The sequence below is a fragment of the Chlorocebus sabaeus genome, chromosome 19, assembly GCF_047675955.1.
Source record: "Chlorocebus sabaeus isolate Y175 chromosome 19, mChlSab1.0.hap1, whole genome shotgun sequence".
Taxonomy (NCBI): Eukaryota; Metazoa; Chordata; class Mammalia; order Primates; family Cercopithecidae; genus Chlorocebus; species Chlorocebus sabaeus.
Genome location: NC_132922.1, coordinates 9784649 through 9798277, shown reverse-complemented (window position 1 = coordinate 9798277; position 13629 = coordinate 9784649). Strand labels below are relative to the sequence as shown.

General features: G+C 48.0%; 1 protein-coding gene across 1 annotated transcript; it reads right to left on the bottom strand.

Moving 5' to 3' along the window:
• Window positions 1-4731: 4731 nt before the first annotated feature.
• Window positions 4732-6293, bottom strand: LOC103223369 (actin, cytoplasmic 1-like). Its single transcript, XM_073007125.1, is given in 2 exon segments — window positions 4732-5648; window positions 5651-6293. Coding segments are annotated over 2 exon segments (1077 nt in total). The 5' UTR covers window positions 6201-6293; the 3' UTR covers window positions 4732-5121.
• Window positions 6294-13629: the final 7336 nt, after the last annotated feature.

Here is a 13629-nt window from a genome sequence, read left to right as displayed (position 1 = left end):
TTTTTGTATTTTTAGTAGAGATGGGTTTCATCATGTTGGCCAGGTTGGTCTCGAACTCCTGACCTCAGGTGATCTGCCCACCTCGGCCTCCCAAAGTCCTGGGATTACAGGCGTGAGCCACCGTGCCTGGCCTTCTCTAAGATATTCTATGTTAAAACAAGCATATATGCATATACAATCTGGAGATTAGAGTATATTTTACACATATTCTACACCTGATTACTTTCTTAATATTGTATCTTGAAAAATATGCCTTTTCAGTGTATATAAAATGGATTTTTAAAACTCAGTATACTGTACCTTTGTAAAGATGTATCGTAAATTTTTTTTTTTTTTTTTTTTTGCGACGGAGTCTCACTCTGTCACCCAGGCTGGAGCGCAGTGACCGGATCTCGGCTCACTGCAAGCTCCGCCTCACGGGTTCACGCCATTCTCCTGCCTAGCCTCCCAAGTAGCTGGGACTACAGGCGCCCGCCACCTCGCCCGGCTAATTTTTTTTGTATTTTCTTAGTAGAGACGGGGTTTCACCGTGTTAGCCAGGATGGTCTCGATCTCCTGACCTCGTGATCCGCCCGTCTCGGCCTCCCAAAGTGCTGGGATTACAGGCTTGAGCCACCGCGCCCGGCCGTATGATAAATTTTTTAATCAGCCCTCATCACTGGGCATTTAAGTTCTTTCTTTAAGTTCAAATAAATAATAAATTAAATTAAGTTCTTTTTGTTTTGTTTGAAGTGGGGTCTCACTCTGTCACCCAGACTGGAGTGCAGTGGTGCAGTCACAGCTCACTGTAGCTTCAACCTACTGGGCTCAAGCAATCCTCCCTCCTCAGCCTCCTGAGAAGTTGGACTACAGATGCATGCCATCACGCCTGGCTAATTTTTTTTTGGTAGAGACAAGGTTTCGTCATGTTGTCCAGGCTGGGTTTTTTAGTATTTTGTGTTTGTCTGTTTGCTTGTTTGTTTTTTGAGACAGGGTCTCATTCTGTCGCCCAGGCTGGAATGCAATGTCATGATGAAGACTCACGCAGCCTCAATCTTCTGGGCTCAATTGATCTTCCTGCCTCAGCCTCCGAGTAGCTGGAACTACGGGCACATGCCACAATGTCTGGCTAATTTCTGTATTTTTTTTTTTGTAGAGATGAGCTTTCATCATGTTGCCTAGGCTGGTCTGCAACTCATGAGCCCAAGGGATCCACCCACCTTGGACTCCCAAAGTGTTGGGATCACAGGTCTGAGCCACCTCGCCTGGTCAAGTTCTTTTCAATATTTTGCTATTATAAGCAATGTTACCCTGAATATCCTTGAACCTGTCTTTTCACACATAAGTGAGTATATCCATAGGACAAATTCTGAAAAGTGAAATAGTTGAGGGAAACTGGACACACACTTTTTTTTTGTTTCGAGATAGTCTCGTTCTGTTGGCTCTGTTGCCCAGGCTGGAGGGCAGTGGCACAATCTTGGCTCACTGCAACCTCCGTCTCCCAGGTTCAAGTGGTTCTCATGCCTCAGTCTCACAAGTAGCTGGGATTACAGGCAAGTGCCACTATGCCTGGCTAATTTTTTTTTTTTTTTTTTTTTTTTAGTTTCGCTTTTGTTGCCCAGGCTGGAGTACAATGGTGCAATCTTGGCTCACCGCAACCTCCGCCTCCCGGGTTCAAGCAGTTCTCCTTCCTCAGCCTCCTTAGTAGCTGGGACTATAGGTGCCCACCACTATACCCGGCTAATGTTTGTATTTTTAGTAGAGACAGGGTTTCTCCATGTTAGTCAGGCTGGTCTCGAACTCCCTACCTCAGGTGATCCGCCCGCCTCGGCCTCCCAAAGTGCTGGGATTACAGATGTGAGCCACTGCACCCGGCCTAATTTTTGTATTTTTAATAGAGACAGGGTTTCACCATGTTGGCCAAGCTGGTCTTGAACTCCTGGCCTCAAGTGATCCACCTGCCTCAGCTTCCCAAAGTGCTGAGATTATAGGCCCGGCCCACACACTTTTGTTTTTTTGAGACAGAGTCTTGTTCTATCACCCAGGCTAGAGTGCAGTGGCGCAATCTCGACTCAGTGCAACTTCTGCCTCCTGCGTTCAAGCGATTCTTCTGTCTTAGCCTCCTGAGTACCTGGGACTACAGGCGCATGCCACCATGCCTGGCTAATTTTTGTATTTTTAGTAGAGATGGGGTTTCACCATATTGGCCAGGTTGGTCTTGAAATCCTGACCTTGTGATCTGCCTGCCTTGGCCTCCCAAAGTGCTGGGATTACAGGCCCAGCCTCATACAATTTTAATATTGTGTTAGATATGCCAGACTGCTTTCCACTGAAGTTCACCAATTTACACTGTGATCCATACATTCTTCACATGACTGTCAACATGGTATTATTTAACCCTTTGGTTTTTGGCCTATCTGATAGTGTCAAAAAGAATATCATTGTGGTTTTGTCATATCTCTTTTTATAGTTGAAGTTGAACATCTTATCATATACTTAAGATCCATTTGCAAACTTAAAGGGCAAATAACAAAGTGGGAGATTACAAATCACATCAATGAGACAAAGATAAACAAGAAATTGAACAAAAACTTGAACTGGAATGTCACAAAAGAAGAAATCCAAATGGGCAATAAAGGAACTACCAATTAAAAATTAGAATCAGCCAGGCATGGTGGCTCACGCCTGTAATCCCAGCACTTTGGGAGTCCAAGGTGGGCGGATCATCTGAGGTTGGGAGTTCAAGACCAGCCTGGCCAAAGTGGCAAAATCCTGTCTCTAGTAAAAATACAAAAATTAGCCAGTATTGTGGCATACGCCTGTAATCCCAGCTACTCGGGAGGCTGAGGCACCAGAATCACTTGAACCCAGGAGGCAGATATTGTAGTGAGCTGATATCATGCCATTATACTCCAGCCTGGGCAAGAGAGAGAGATATGTCTCAAAAAAAAAAGAAAAAAAAAAACAAACCTCAAATCACAATAAAGCACCATTGCATGCTCTTCTGAGTGGTTAAAATTAAGAAGTCCGTGAAAACCAAATATTGCCAGTGAAGTGGAAGAGTGGGAACTCTCACACACTGGGGCAGGAGTAGAAATTGGTAAACTGTACAGACAAATGGTTTAGCATTATCTAGAAAAACTGAAGATATACATACCCTTTATCCCAGCAATTCCACGCCTAGTATACACACTCCTTGATGAAGCCTTCCCTATGTGTTCCAGGAGTCTTACAGATTATTGTTCAGAGCAGAAGTGTTTCTAATAGAACAAAAATGGAAAATCTTGCTGGGCTTGCTGGCATGCACCTGTGGTCCCAGCTACTCAGGAAGCTGAGGTGGGAGGACCGCTTGAGCCCAGGAGTTTGAGGCTACAGTGAGCTATGATCTGACCACTGCATTCCAGCCTGAGCAACAAACACAGTGAGACCCTGTCTCTAAAAATAAGAAAGTAGGGGGGGACCTCAAATGTTTGTTCATAGTAAAGTGGAAAACTAAATTGTGGTTTATTAATACAGTGGAAATCACACAACAATAAAAAGAACAAATCACAGCTTTACACATCAATGTGGCTGGATTGCCAAAAGGAAAGGGAATAACAGTGATGGAGTCAGTGTAGTGGTGACATCTTCAGAGAAGCAAAGGCTATATGGGAAGGTCACACAGTTGGGAGCTGGTCTGCTAAGACTGGCTATATTTTATTTCATGGCCTGGATAATGATTACACAAATGTTGGCTTTATCTTTAAATTGTACTTATTATATTTCACATATGCCTTGTGTGTATGATTGCCAGGTTTGAATGTATATATATGTTCCTCCAAAAATCATGTTGAAACCTAGTCACCAAGGTGATGATATTAGGAGGTGGGACTCTGGGAGGTGGTCAGGTTGATTAGGTCATGAGGGCAGAGCCTCTGCCTTTTTTTTTGTTTGTTTGAGGTGTGCAGTTTTATTCAACTTGGTCTCAAGTCAGTGTACAGGTAAGCCCTGGCTGCCTCCACCCACTCCCAGGGAGACCAAAAGCCTTCATACATCTCAAGTTAGGGGACAAAAAAGGCAGGGCATGAAGGCTGATCATTCAAAATAAAACAAAATAAAAAATATTAAGGCGAAGATTTAAAAAATTTTGCATTACATAATTTACATGAAAGCAATGCTATCACCTCCCCTGTGTGGACTCGGGAAAGGACTAGGCCATTCTCCTTAGAGAGAAGTGGGGTGGCTTTTAGGAGGGCAAGGGGCTTCCTGTAACAATGCATCTCACTATACTTGAAATGACTATTAAAAAAAAGAACAATGGGCTGGGCACGGTGGCTCACGCCTGTAATTCCAGCACTTTGGGAGGCTGAGATGGGCGGATCACGAGGTCAGGAGATCAAAACCATCCTGGCTAACACGGTGAAACCCCATCTCTACTAAAAATACAAAAAATTAGCCGGGTGTGGTGGCAGGCGCCTGTAGTCCCAGCTACTCGGGAGGCTGAGGCAGGAGAATGGCGTGAACCCGGGGGGCACAGCTTGCAGTGAACCGAGATCGCGCCACTGCACTCCAGCCTGGGCGACAGAGCGAGAATCTGTCAAAAAAAAAAAAAAAAAAAGAACAACGTACAATCAAAGTCCTTAGCCACATGGTAGAGCTTTGGGGGATGCTTGCACCAAACGACTGCTGTCACCTTCAGCGTTCCGGTTTTTTTTTTTTTTTTTTTTTTTTTTTTTTGAGACGGAGTCTGGTTCTGTCGCCCAGGCTGGAGTGCAGTGGCCGGATCTCAGCTCACTGCAAGCTCCGCCTCCCGGGTTTACACCATTCTCCTGCCTCAGCCTCCCGAGTAGCTGGGACTACAGGCGCCGCCACCACGCCCGGCTAGATTTTTGTATTTTTTAGTAGAGACGGGGTTTCACCGTGTTCGCCAGGATGGTCTCGATCTCCTGACCTTGTGATCCGCCCGTCTCGGCCTCCCAAAGTGCTGGGATTACAGGCTTGAGCCACCGCGCCCGGCCAGCGTTCCAGTTTTTAAATCCTGAGTCAAGCCCAGAAAAAAGCCCAAAACAAAACAACAAAAATAAAACCATGCCAATCTTATTTTGTTTTCTGCGTGTTAGGTTTTGTCAAGAAAGGGTGTAATGTGACTAAGTCACAGTCCACCTAGAAGCATTCGTGGTGGACGATGGAGGGGCCGGACTCGTCGTACTCCTGCTTGCTGATCCACGTCTGCTGGAAGGTAGATAGCGAGGCCAGGATGGAGCCGCTGAGCCACACGAAGTACTTGCACTCGGGAAGAGCAATGATCTTGATCTTCACTGTGCTGGGCGCTAGGGCGGTGATCTTCTTCTGCACCCTGTTGGTGATGCCAGGGTACATGGTGGTGCTGCCAGACAGCACTGTGTTGGTGTACAGATCTTTGCGGATGTCTATATCACACTTCTTGATGGAGTTGAAGGTAGTTTCGTGGATGTCACAGGATTCTATGCCCAGGAAGGAAGGCTGGAAGAGCGCTTCGGGGCAGCGGAACCGCTTATTGCCAATGGTGATGCCCTGGCCATCGGGCAGCTCGTAGCTCTTCTCCAGGGAGGAACTGGAGGCCGCCATGGCCATCTCCTGCTTGAAATCCAGGGCAACGTAGCACAGCTTCTTCTTGATGTCATGCACGATTTCCCGCTCAGCCGTGGTGTGAAGCTGTAGCTGTGCTCAGTGAGGATCTTCACTAAGTAGTCAGTCAGGTCCCGGCCAGCCAGGTCCAGAGGCAGGATGGCATGTGGGAGGGCATACCCCTTGTACATGGGCACAGTGTGGGTGACCCCGCCAGAGTCCATCACAATGCCAGTGGTACGGACAGAGGCGTGCAGGGACAGCACGGCCTGGATGGCCACGTACATGGCTGGGGTGCTGAAGGTCTCAAACATGATCTGGGTCATCTTCTCACAGTTGGCCTTGAGGTTCAGGAGGGCCTCGGTCAGCAGCACAGGGTGCTTCTCGGGAACCACACGTAGCTCGTTGTAGAAGGTGTGGTGCCAGATCCTCTCCATGTCATCCCAGTTGGTGACGATGCTGTGCTCGATGGGGTACTTCAGGGTGAGGATGCCTCTCTTGCTCTGGGCCTCGTTGCCCACATAGGAGTCCTTCTGACCCATGCCCACCATCATGCCCTGGTGCCTGGTGCACTCCACGATGGAGGCAAAGACGGCCCAGGGGACATCCTCGCCTGTGAAGCTGGCCTTGCACATGCCAGAGCCGTTGTCAACAACAAGCTCAGCGATATCATCATCTATGGTGAGCTGGCTGCGGGTGTGGACAAGCAGCGGAGTGGTGACGGAGAGGCTTTGTCCTTGCGGGGTGGACGCAGTCTCCTTCTTTTTTTTTTTTTTTTTTTTTTGAGACAGAGTTTTACTCTGTTGCCCACACTGGAGTGCAGGGGCACGAACATGGCTCCCTGCAGCCTCTACCTCCTGGGTTTAAGTGATCCTCGAGCTCCCTGGGACTACACATACACGCCACCATGCCTAGCCAGCTATGGTGGTTCACGCCTGTAATCCCAGCACTTTCGGAGGCTGAGGCAGGTGGATTTCTTTTAGCTCAGGAGTTCAAGACAAGCCTGGCCAACACGGCAAATCCCAGCACTTTGGGAGGCTGAGGCAGGCAGATAGCTTTGAGCTCAGGAGTTAAGACAAGCCTGGCCAACATGGCAAAACCTCATTTCTACAAAAAATACAAAAGTTAGTTAGGTGTTTGTGGCTCGAGCCTGTAGACACAGTTACATGGGAGGCTGAGGTTGAAGAATTGCTTGAACCCGGGAGGCAGAGGTTGTAGTGAGCTATAACCATGCCACTGCACTCAAGCCTGGGTGACAGAGTGAGATCCTGTCTCAAAAAAAAGAAAAAAAAAAAAAGAGGTGGGGTGGGTGACGAGTTCTACTTTGTTGCCCAGGCTGGTCTCGAACTCCTGGGCTCAAGCGTCCCAAAGGGCTGGAATTGCAGGCGTAAGCCACTGTGCTCGGGCCTTGTCTCACAATTTCTGTGGGTCGGCAGTCCAGGCATAAGTTAGCCAGGTCCTCTGCCCAGGGTCTTCCAGGGCTGCAATCAAGATATGGACTGGGCTACATTGTCATCTGGAGGCTCCAGTGGGGAAGAATCTGCTTGCAAGCTCGTGCAGATTGTTGGCAGAATTCATTTCCTTGTGGCTATGTGGCTGAGGGCCCTGGCTTTTTATTGTTGGCAGGAGGCCTCTGGCAGATTCTAGAGGCTACCCAGAGTCCCTTGCCAAGTGGGCTTCCGTAACATGTGGGTTATTTCGTCAAGCCAGCAAGGAAATCTACTGATTCAATCTGCTAATATAGAGTCTTATATAACATGATATAATCTGGAAGTGACAGCCCACCACCTTTGCCATATTTATTAGAAGTGGGTCATAGATTCTGCCCACAAGCAAAGTGAGGGGATCACACAAGGATGTGGACACTAGGAGGTGGGAATTATTAGCACTCTCCTGAGGGTTAGTCAGCTACAACTGCTTATTGTTTTGGGAGGTGTTGCCTATTTTTTCCCCCCTTTTTTTTTTCTTATCCATTTACAAGACCTCTATAGATTAAATAAACTCACCCTTTGTTTGCCACATAAGGTGCCACTTCAATAATTTTTTTGTTTGTTTTTGAGACAAAGTCTCACTCTGTTGTCCAGTCTGGAGTGCAGTGGTGCAATCATGGCTCATTGCAATCTCAGTCTCCGGGGCTCAAGTAATCCTCCCACCTCAGCCTCCTGAGTAGCTGGGACTACAAGCACAACCACGCTTGGCTAATTATTTTTATTTTTAGTGGAGATAGGGTCTCACTATGTTGCCCAGGCTGGTCAAACTCCGAGGCTCACGCAATCCTCCTGCCTCAGCCTCCCAAAGTGCTGGCTTTACAGGTGTGAGCCACCATACTTGGCCTCAATACATTTCTGATAAATAAATAAATCACTTAATGAATCTCCCTACTGGTTTTTCTACACGTTTGGCAGCAGCAAGAGTGATTTCATCAGCCCTATCAAGAGTCTGTTTCTCTTTTTTTTTTTTTTTTTTTTTGAGACAGAGTCTCACTCTGTCACCCAGGCTGGAGTGCAGTGGCCGGATCTCAGCTCACTGCAAGCTCCGCCTCCCGGGTTCACGCCATTCTCCTGCCTCAGCCTCCCGAGTAGCTGGGACTACAGGCGCCCGCCACCTCGCCCGGCTAGTTTTTTTGTATTTTTTTTTAGTAGAGACGAGGTTTCACCGTGTTAGCCAGGATGGTCTCGATCTCCTGACCTCGTGATCCGCCCATCTCGGCCTCCCAAAGTGCTGGGATTACAGGCTTGAGCCACCACGCCCGGCCAAGAGTCTGTTTCTCTTACCCAGAAAGCTGAGCTAGGTCAAAGCACAGAATTTAACTGAAGTTCAAGAATTTAAACCGAGGTACTAATTTGGATTTGATTTGAAATTGCATTTATTTTTATTTATGCAAAGATGAATCAAAGTAGTACAAAAGATGAACCTGCAGTGAGACTGCAAGGAGGAAGACAAGGCAGGCATTCCTCTTGTGTCTCACGGAGATGCACCTGAAGCCCTGTGGTCTTGGCAGTCCATATGGAATATGATGTTTGTCAGGTTGGAGGAGCATGGAATGGTGAAGGCTTGCTGTCTTTTTTTTTTTTCTTTCTTTTTATGAGACAGAGGTCTCACCATGTCATCTAGGCTATAGTGCAGCGGCACAATCACAGCTCACTGCAGCCTTGAACTCCTGGGCTCTAGTGATCTTCCCTCCTTAGTCTCCCGAGTAGCTGGGACTACAGGTGTGCATGCGCCACCAAGCCTGGCTAATTTTCTATTATTTTGTAGAGATGAAGTCCTGCTGTGTTGCCCAGGCTGGTCTCAAACCACTGGTTCAAATGATCCTCCTACCTTGGCCTCCCAAAGTGCTGGGACTACAGGCAGGAGCCACCATGCTTGGCCAAGGCGTGCTGTCTTGTATGCCTCTAGCAACCTGGATACCCCCATACATCTTCCATCACCAGGCAGTGCCATATATTCCCCTCTCTAGTAAAAGCCACATCACCATGCCCATCGTTTGGGTGCTGGGCTTTATAGATTTGCTGTGCCGGCCCTGGCCATGTCCGCCTTATTTGTGCCTGGACTGCAGAGCCAAGCAGTTGTCCAATTATTTCACACAGGCTTCTTCCTTTTGCCCAGGAAAACCATTCGGAATCATTCAAAACTCAACTCCTGGCGGGGTATGGTGGCTCACGCCTGTAATCTCAGCACTTTGGGAGGCCGAGGCAGGCGGATCACGAGGTCAGGAGATCGAGACCATCCTGGCTAACATGGTGAAACCCCGTCTCTACTAAAAATACAAAAAATTAGCCGGGCATGGTGGTGGGCGCCTGTAGTCCCAGCTACTCGGGAGGCTGAGGCAGGAGAATTGCATGAACCTGGGAGGCGGAACTGGCAGTGAGCCGAGATCCAGCCACCACACTCCAGCCTGGGTGACAGAGTGAAACTCCGTCTCAAAAAAAAAAAAAAAGACTCAACTCCTGCCAGCTGCGGTGGCTCACGCTTGTAATCCCAGCACTTTGGGAGGCTGAGGCAGGCAGATCACTTGAGATCAGGAGTTCAAGACCAGCCTGGCTAACCTGGTGAAACCCCATCTCTATTTAAAAGTACAAAAATTAGCTGGGCATGGTGGCAGTTACCTATAATCCCAGTTACTCAGGATGCTGAGGCAGGAGAATCGCTTGAACCTAGGAGGCGGAGGTTGGTTGCAGTGAGCCGAGGTCAAGCCACTGCACTCTAGCCTGGGCAACAAAGCAAGACTCTGTCTCAAAAAAAAAAAAAAAAAAAAAAAAAAAAAAAAAAATCAGCTCCTAGGTTGTCTCCTAGATGAACGTCAACATTTCCAGGCTGTGGTAGTTATATCATCACCTTTGTGTGAACCTCTGTGTTAACTTCCACTACAAAGTTCTGTCATTGGGCCAGGTACGGTGGCTCATGCCTGTAATCCCAGCACTTTGGGAGGCCAAGGCAGGCGGATCACGAGGTTAGGAGATCAAAACCATCCTGGCCAACATGGTGAAACCTCGTCTCTACTAAAAACACAAAAATTATCTGGGTGTGGTGGCGCATGCCTGTAATCCCAGCTACTTGGGAAGCTGAGGCGGGAGAATCGCTTGAACCCAGGAGGCAGAGGTTGCAGTGAGCCAGATTGTGCCACTGCACTCCAGCCTGGTGACAGAGCAATACTCCGTCTGAAAAAAAAAAAAATACTGTCATAGATCTATTGTGTCATTGTGTTTACATTTCTGTTTCACTAGATAGTAAGACCCTCAAGAACATGGACTGAGTCTGGTTTTCCTGTGGACTTGTTTGTCCAGTTGTCCATGCATGATCTCCATGTGGGCATCCCACGGGCACATCACCATGCCCACTGTTGAACTCATCTGAAGCACTCTCTGAATGTCTATACAGCACCCAAGCCTCTATCATTGCATCTCCCACATGAGCTTGCTGTTTCCTATTTATGAGTCTGTCTCTCCTACTAGGTAGTGAACAACTGAAGACAGAAACCAGGTGAGTTTCATTTATTCTTTTTTTTTTTTTTTTTGAGACGGAGCCTCGCTCTGTCGCCCAGGTTGGAGTGCAGTGGCGCTATCCCAGCTCACTGCAAGCTCCGCCTCCCGGGTTCATGCCATTCTCCTGCCTCAGCCTCCCGAGTAGCTGGGACTACAAGTGCCTGGTTTTGAGATGGAGTCTCGCCCTGCCGCCCAGGCTGGAGCGCAGTGGTGCGATCTCAGCTCACTGCAAGCTCCGCCTCCCAGGTTCATGCCATTCTCCTGCCTCAGCCTCCAGAGTAGCTGGGACTACAGGTGCCCACCACCACACCTGGCTAAATTTTTTTGTATTTTTATAGAGACTGGGTTTCACCGTGTTAGCCAGGATGGTCTCGATCTCCTGACCTCGTGATCTGCCTGCCTTGGCCTCCCAAAGTGCTGGAATTACAGGCGTAAGCCACCACGCGCGGCCTGCCTGGCTAATTTTTTGTATTTTTAGTAGAGACGGGGTTTCACCATGTTAGCCAGGATGGTCTCGATCTCCTGACCACGTGATCCACCTGCCTCGACCTTCCAAATGCTGGGATTACAGGCGTGAGCCACCGTGCCCAGCCCATTTATTCTTGTATCCCTGCTGCCTGACACAGTGCTTGCCACATAGGAGTTAATTCATATTCATTTAACTGAATCAGATATTTGTATCTTCAGGGCCAGTTACCTAAGACATGCTCAGGACCTGTTTGTTACATTCTAGAAAAGATGCTTCTCCCAAAGCCGCCTGCCCACCCTCCTTCTCTGGCAGGCTTGGATTAACACTGAGAGCCAATAGTTTGTCACATAGCAACAATAGTAAAGAAAGAGCTACTGCCGAATAGAGCAGACGCTTGCCTGCTGCAGAGAGCAGAGCAGAGCTATTTTGAGATCCTTTAGGTAGAGTCACAGTCTGATAGGTCCACACATTGTGGCTATAGTTACAACACATGGCATCAGCTTAGGGGGTACAAGGCATCAAAAAATCTTATTTGCATATCAGTTTCTTTTGCCATCATTTGGAGAATCCTTTTAGAATATAAAGGACCAGGCCGGGCGCGGTGGCTCATGCCTGTAATCCCCACACTTTGGGAGGCAGAGGCAGGCAGATCACCTGAGGTTGGGAGTTTGAGACCAGCCTGACCAACATGGAGAAACCCCGTCTCTACCAAAAATACAAAAAAATTAGCTGGGCATCGTGGCACATGCCTGTAATCCCAGCTACTCAGGAGGCTGAGGCAGGAGAATCGCTTGAACCCGGGAGGCAGAGGTTGTGGTGAGCCAAGATCACGCCACTGCACTCCAGCCTGGGCAACAAGAGTGAAACCATGTCTCAAAAAAAAAAAAAAAAAAATATATATATATATATATGACAAAAATTTAGGTATTTTTTCTAGTTGTGAAGTCAATCGGGCTTTTGTTTCCAACACTGTTAACATATTTTAATATTCCACTGAATTATTGTACAGATGTGCTCATTGATAGATAAGATGACCACATATTCTACGACCGGGCATGGTGGCTCGCACTTGTAATCCCAGCACTTTGGGAGGCCAAGGCGGGTGGATCACCTGAGGTCAGGAGTTCAAGACCAGCCTGGCCAACGTGGCGAAACCCTGTCTCTACTAAAGACACAAAAAATTAGCTGGGCATGGTGGTGCACGCCTGTAGTCCTAGCTGCTCAGGAGGCTGAGGCAGGAGAATCACTTGAACCCAGGAGGCAAAGGTAGCAGTGAACTGAGATTGCGCCACTGCACTCCAGTCTGGGTGACAGAGTGAGACTCTGTCTAAAAAAAAAAAAAAAAAAAAAAACCACATATTCCAAATGAAAAGCAGGACCTAGGTGTCAGCCCAAACTTCCCAGCGTGGTACCCATGGCCCTTTGCGGTCTGGCGGGGCCCACCTTTTCAGTGTCCTCTCCTGCCTGGGCACATGATGCTATACCCATGGAGAGCAGCATTCAGGCGCCAGTGTGACAGGTGCTTATGCTCATGCATTATCCATCCATGTTTGCCTTGTGGGAGCCCCACCACTCTGGCCAGTAACCATTTATCTCTATGAGCTTCTCTTCAAGTAGATGGTGTGCCACCAGGGCAGGAACAGTGTGTACCCCATCTTTGAATTCCTAGTACCCAGCACAGTGCTGGGCACAGAGAAGAGGCTTCATAAGGGTTGGGTTGGGGTATAAAGAGTGCAAGTTCTGGCCAGGCATGGGGGCTCATGCCTGTAATTCCAGCACTTTGGGAGGCTGAGGCAGGAGGATGGCTTGAGGCCAGAAGTTTGAGACCAGCCTGGGTAACACAGCGAGACCCTGTCACTACAAAAAATACAAAAATTTGGCTGGGTGCAGTGGCTCCTGCCTGTAACCCCGGCACTTTGGGAGGCTGAGGTGGGCAGATCGCTTGAGCCCAGGAGCTCAAGACCAGCCTGGGCAACATGGAGCTCTAAAGCAAGTGAAATGTCCTTGATTAATGAGTACAAAGACTTACTCTCCCTCTGGTTTAAAGTCTCTACTAAAAATAGAAAAATAAGCCGGCATGGTGGCACAGACCTGTAATCCCAGCTACTCGGGAGGCTGAGGTGGGAGGATCAGCTGAGCCCGGGACTTGCAGGTTGCAATGAACCAACATCGTGTCACTGCACTCCAGCCTGGGCCACAGAATGAAATACTGTCTGGAAAAACAAAACCAAAAAAAAAAAAAAAAAAAACACTAAAATTAGCTGGGCATGGCACTGCACGCCTACAGTGATGTTGAGTGGGAAGGATCACTTCAGCCCAGGAATTGGAGGCTGCAGTGAGCCATGATTGCACCACTGCACTCTAGTCTGGGCAACAGAGCGAGATCCTGTCTCTATAAAAATAATTTCTTTTTAAAAGAGTGCAAGATCCTTGGTTACCTTTTGTTCCGCTGGTGCATTTCATTCCTGATGGTGGCACAGTCATGCCTAATGATATGGAAAGTCACAAGTTCTGTGGCTGTTTTTGTGAGTTTACCACTCTGTTTTTAAATTTTGTGGAAAAGATATTGTGTGTATCTGAGTGTGTGTTTGTGAGCATGTTTATGTATAG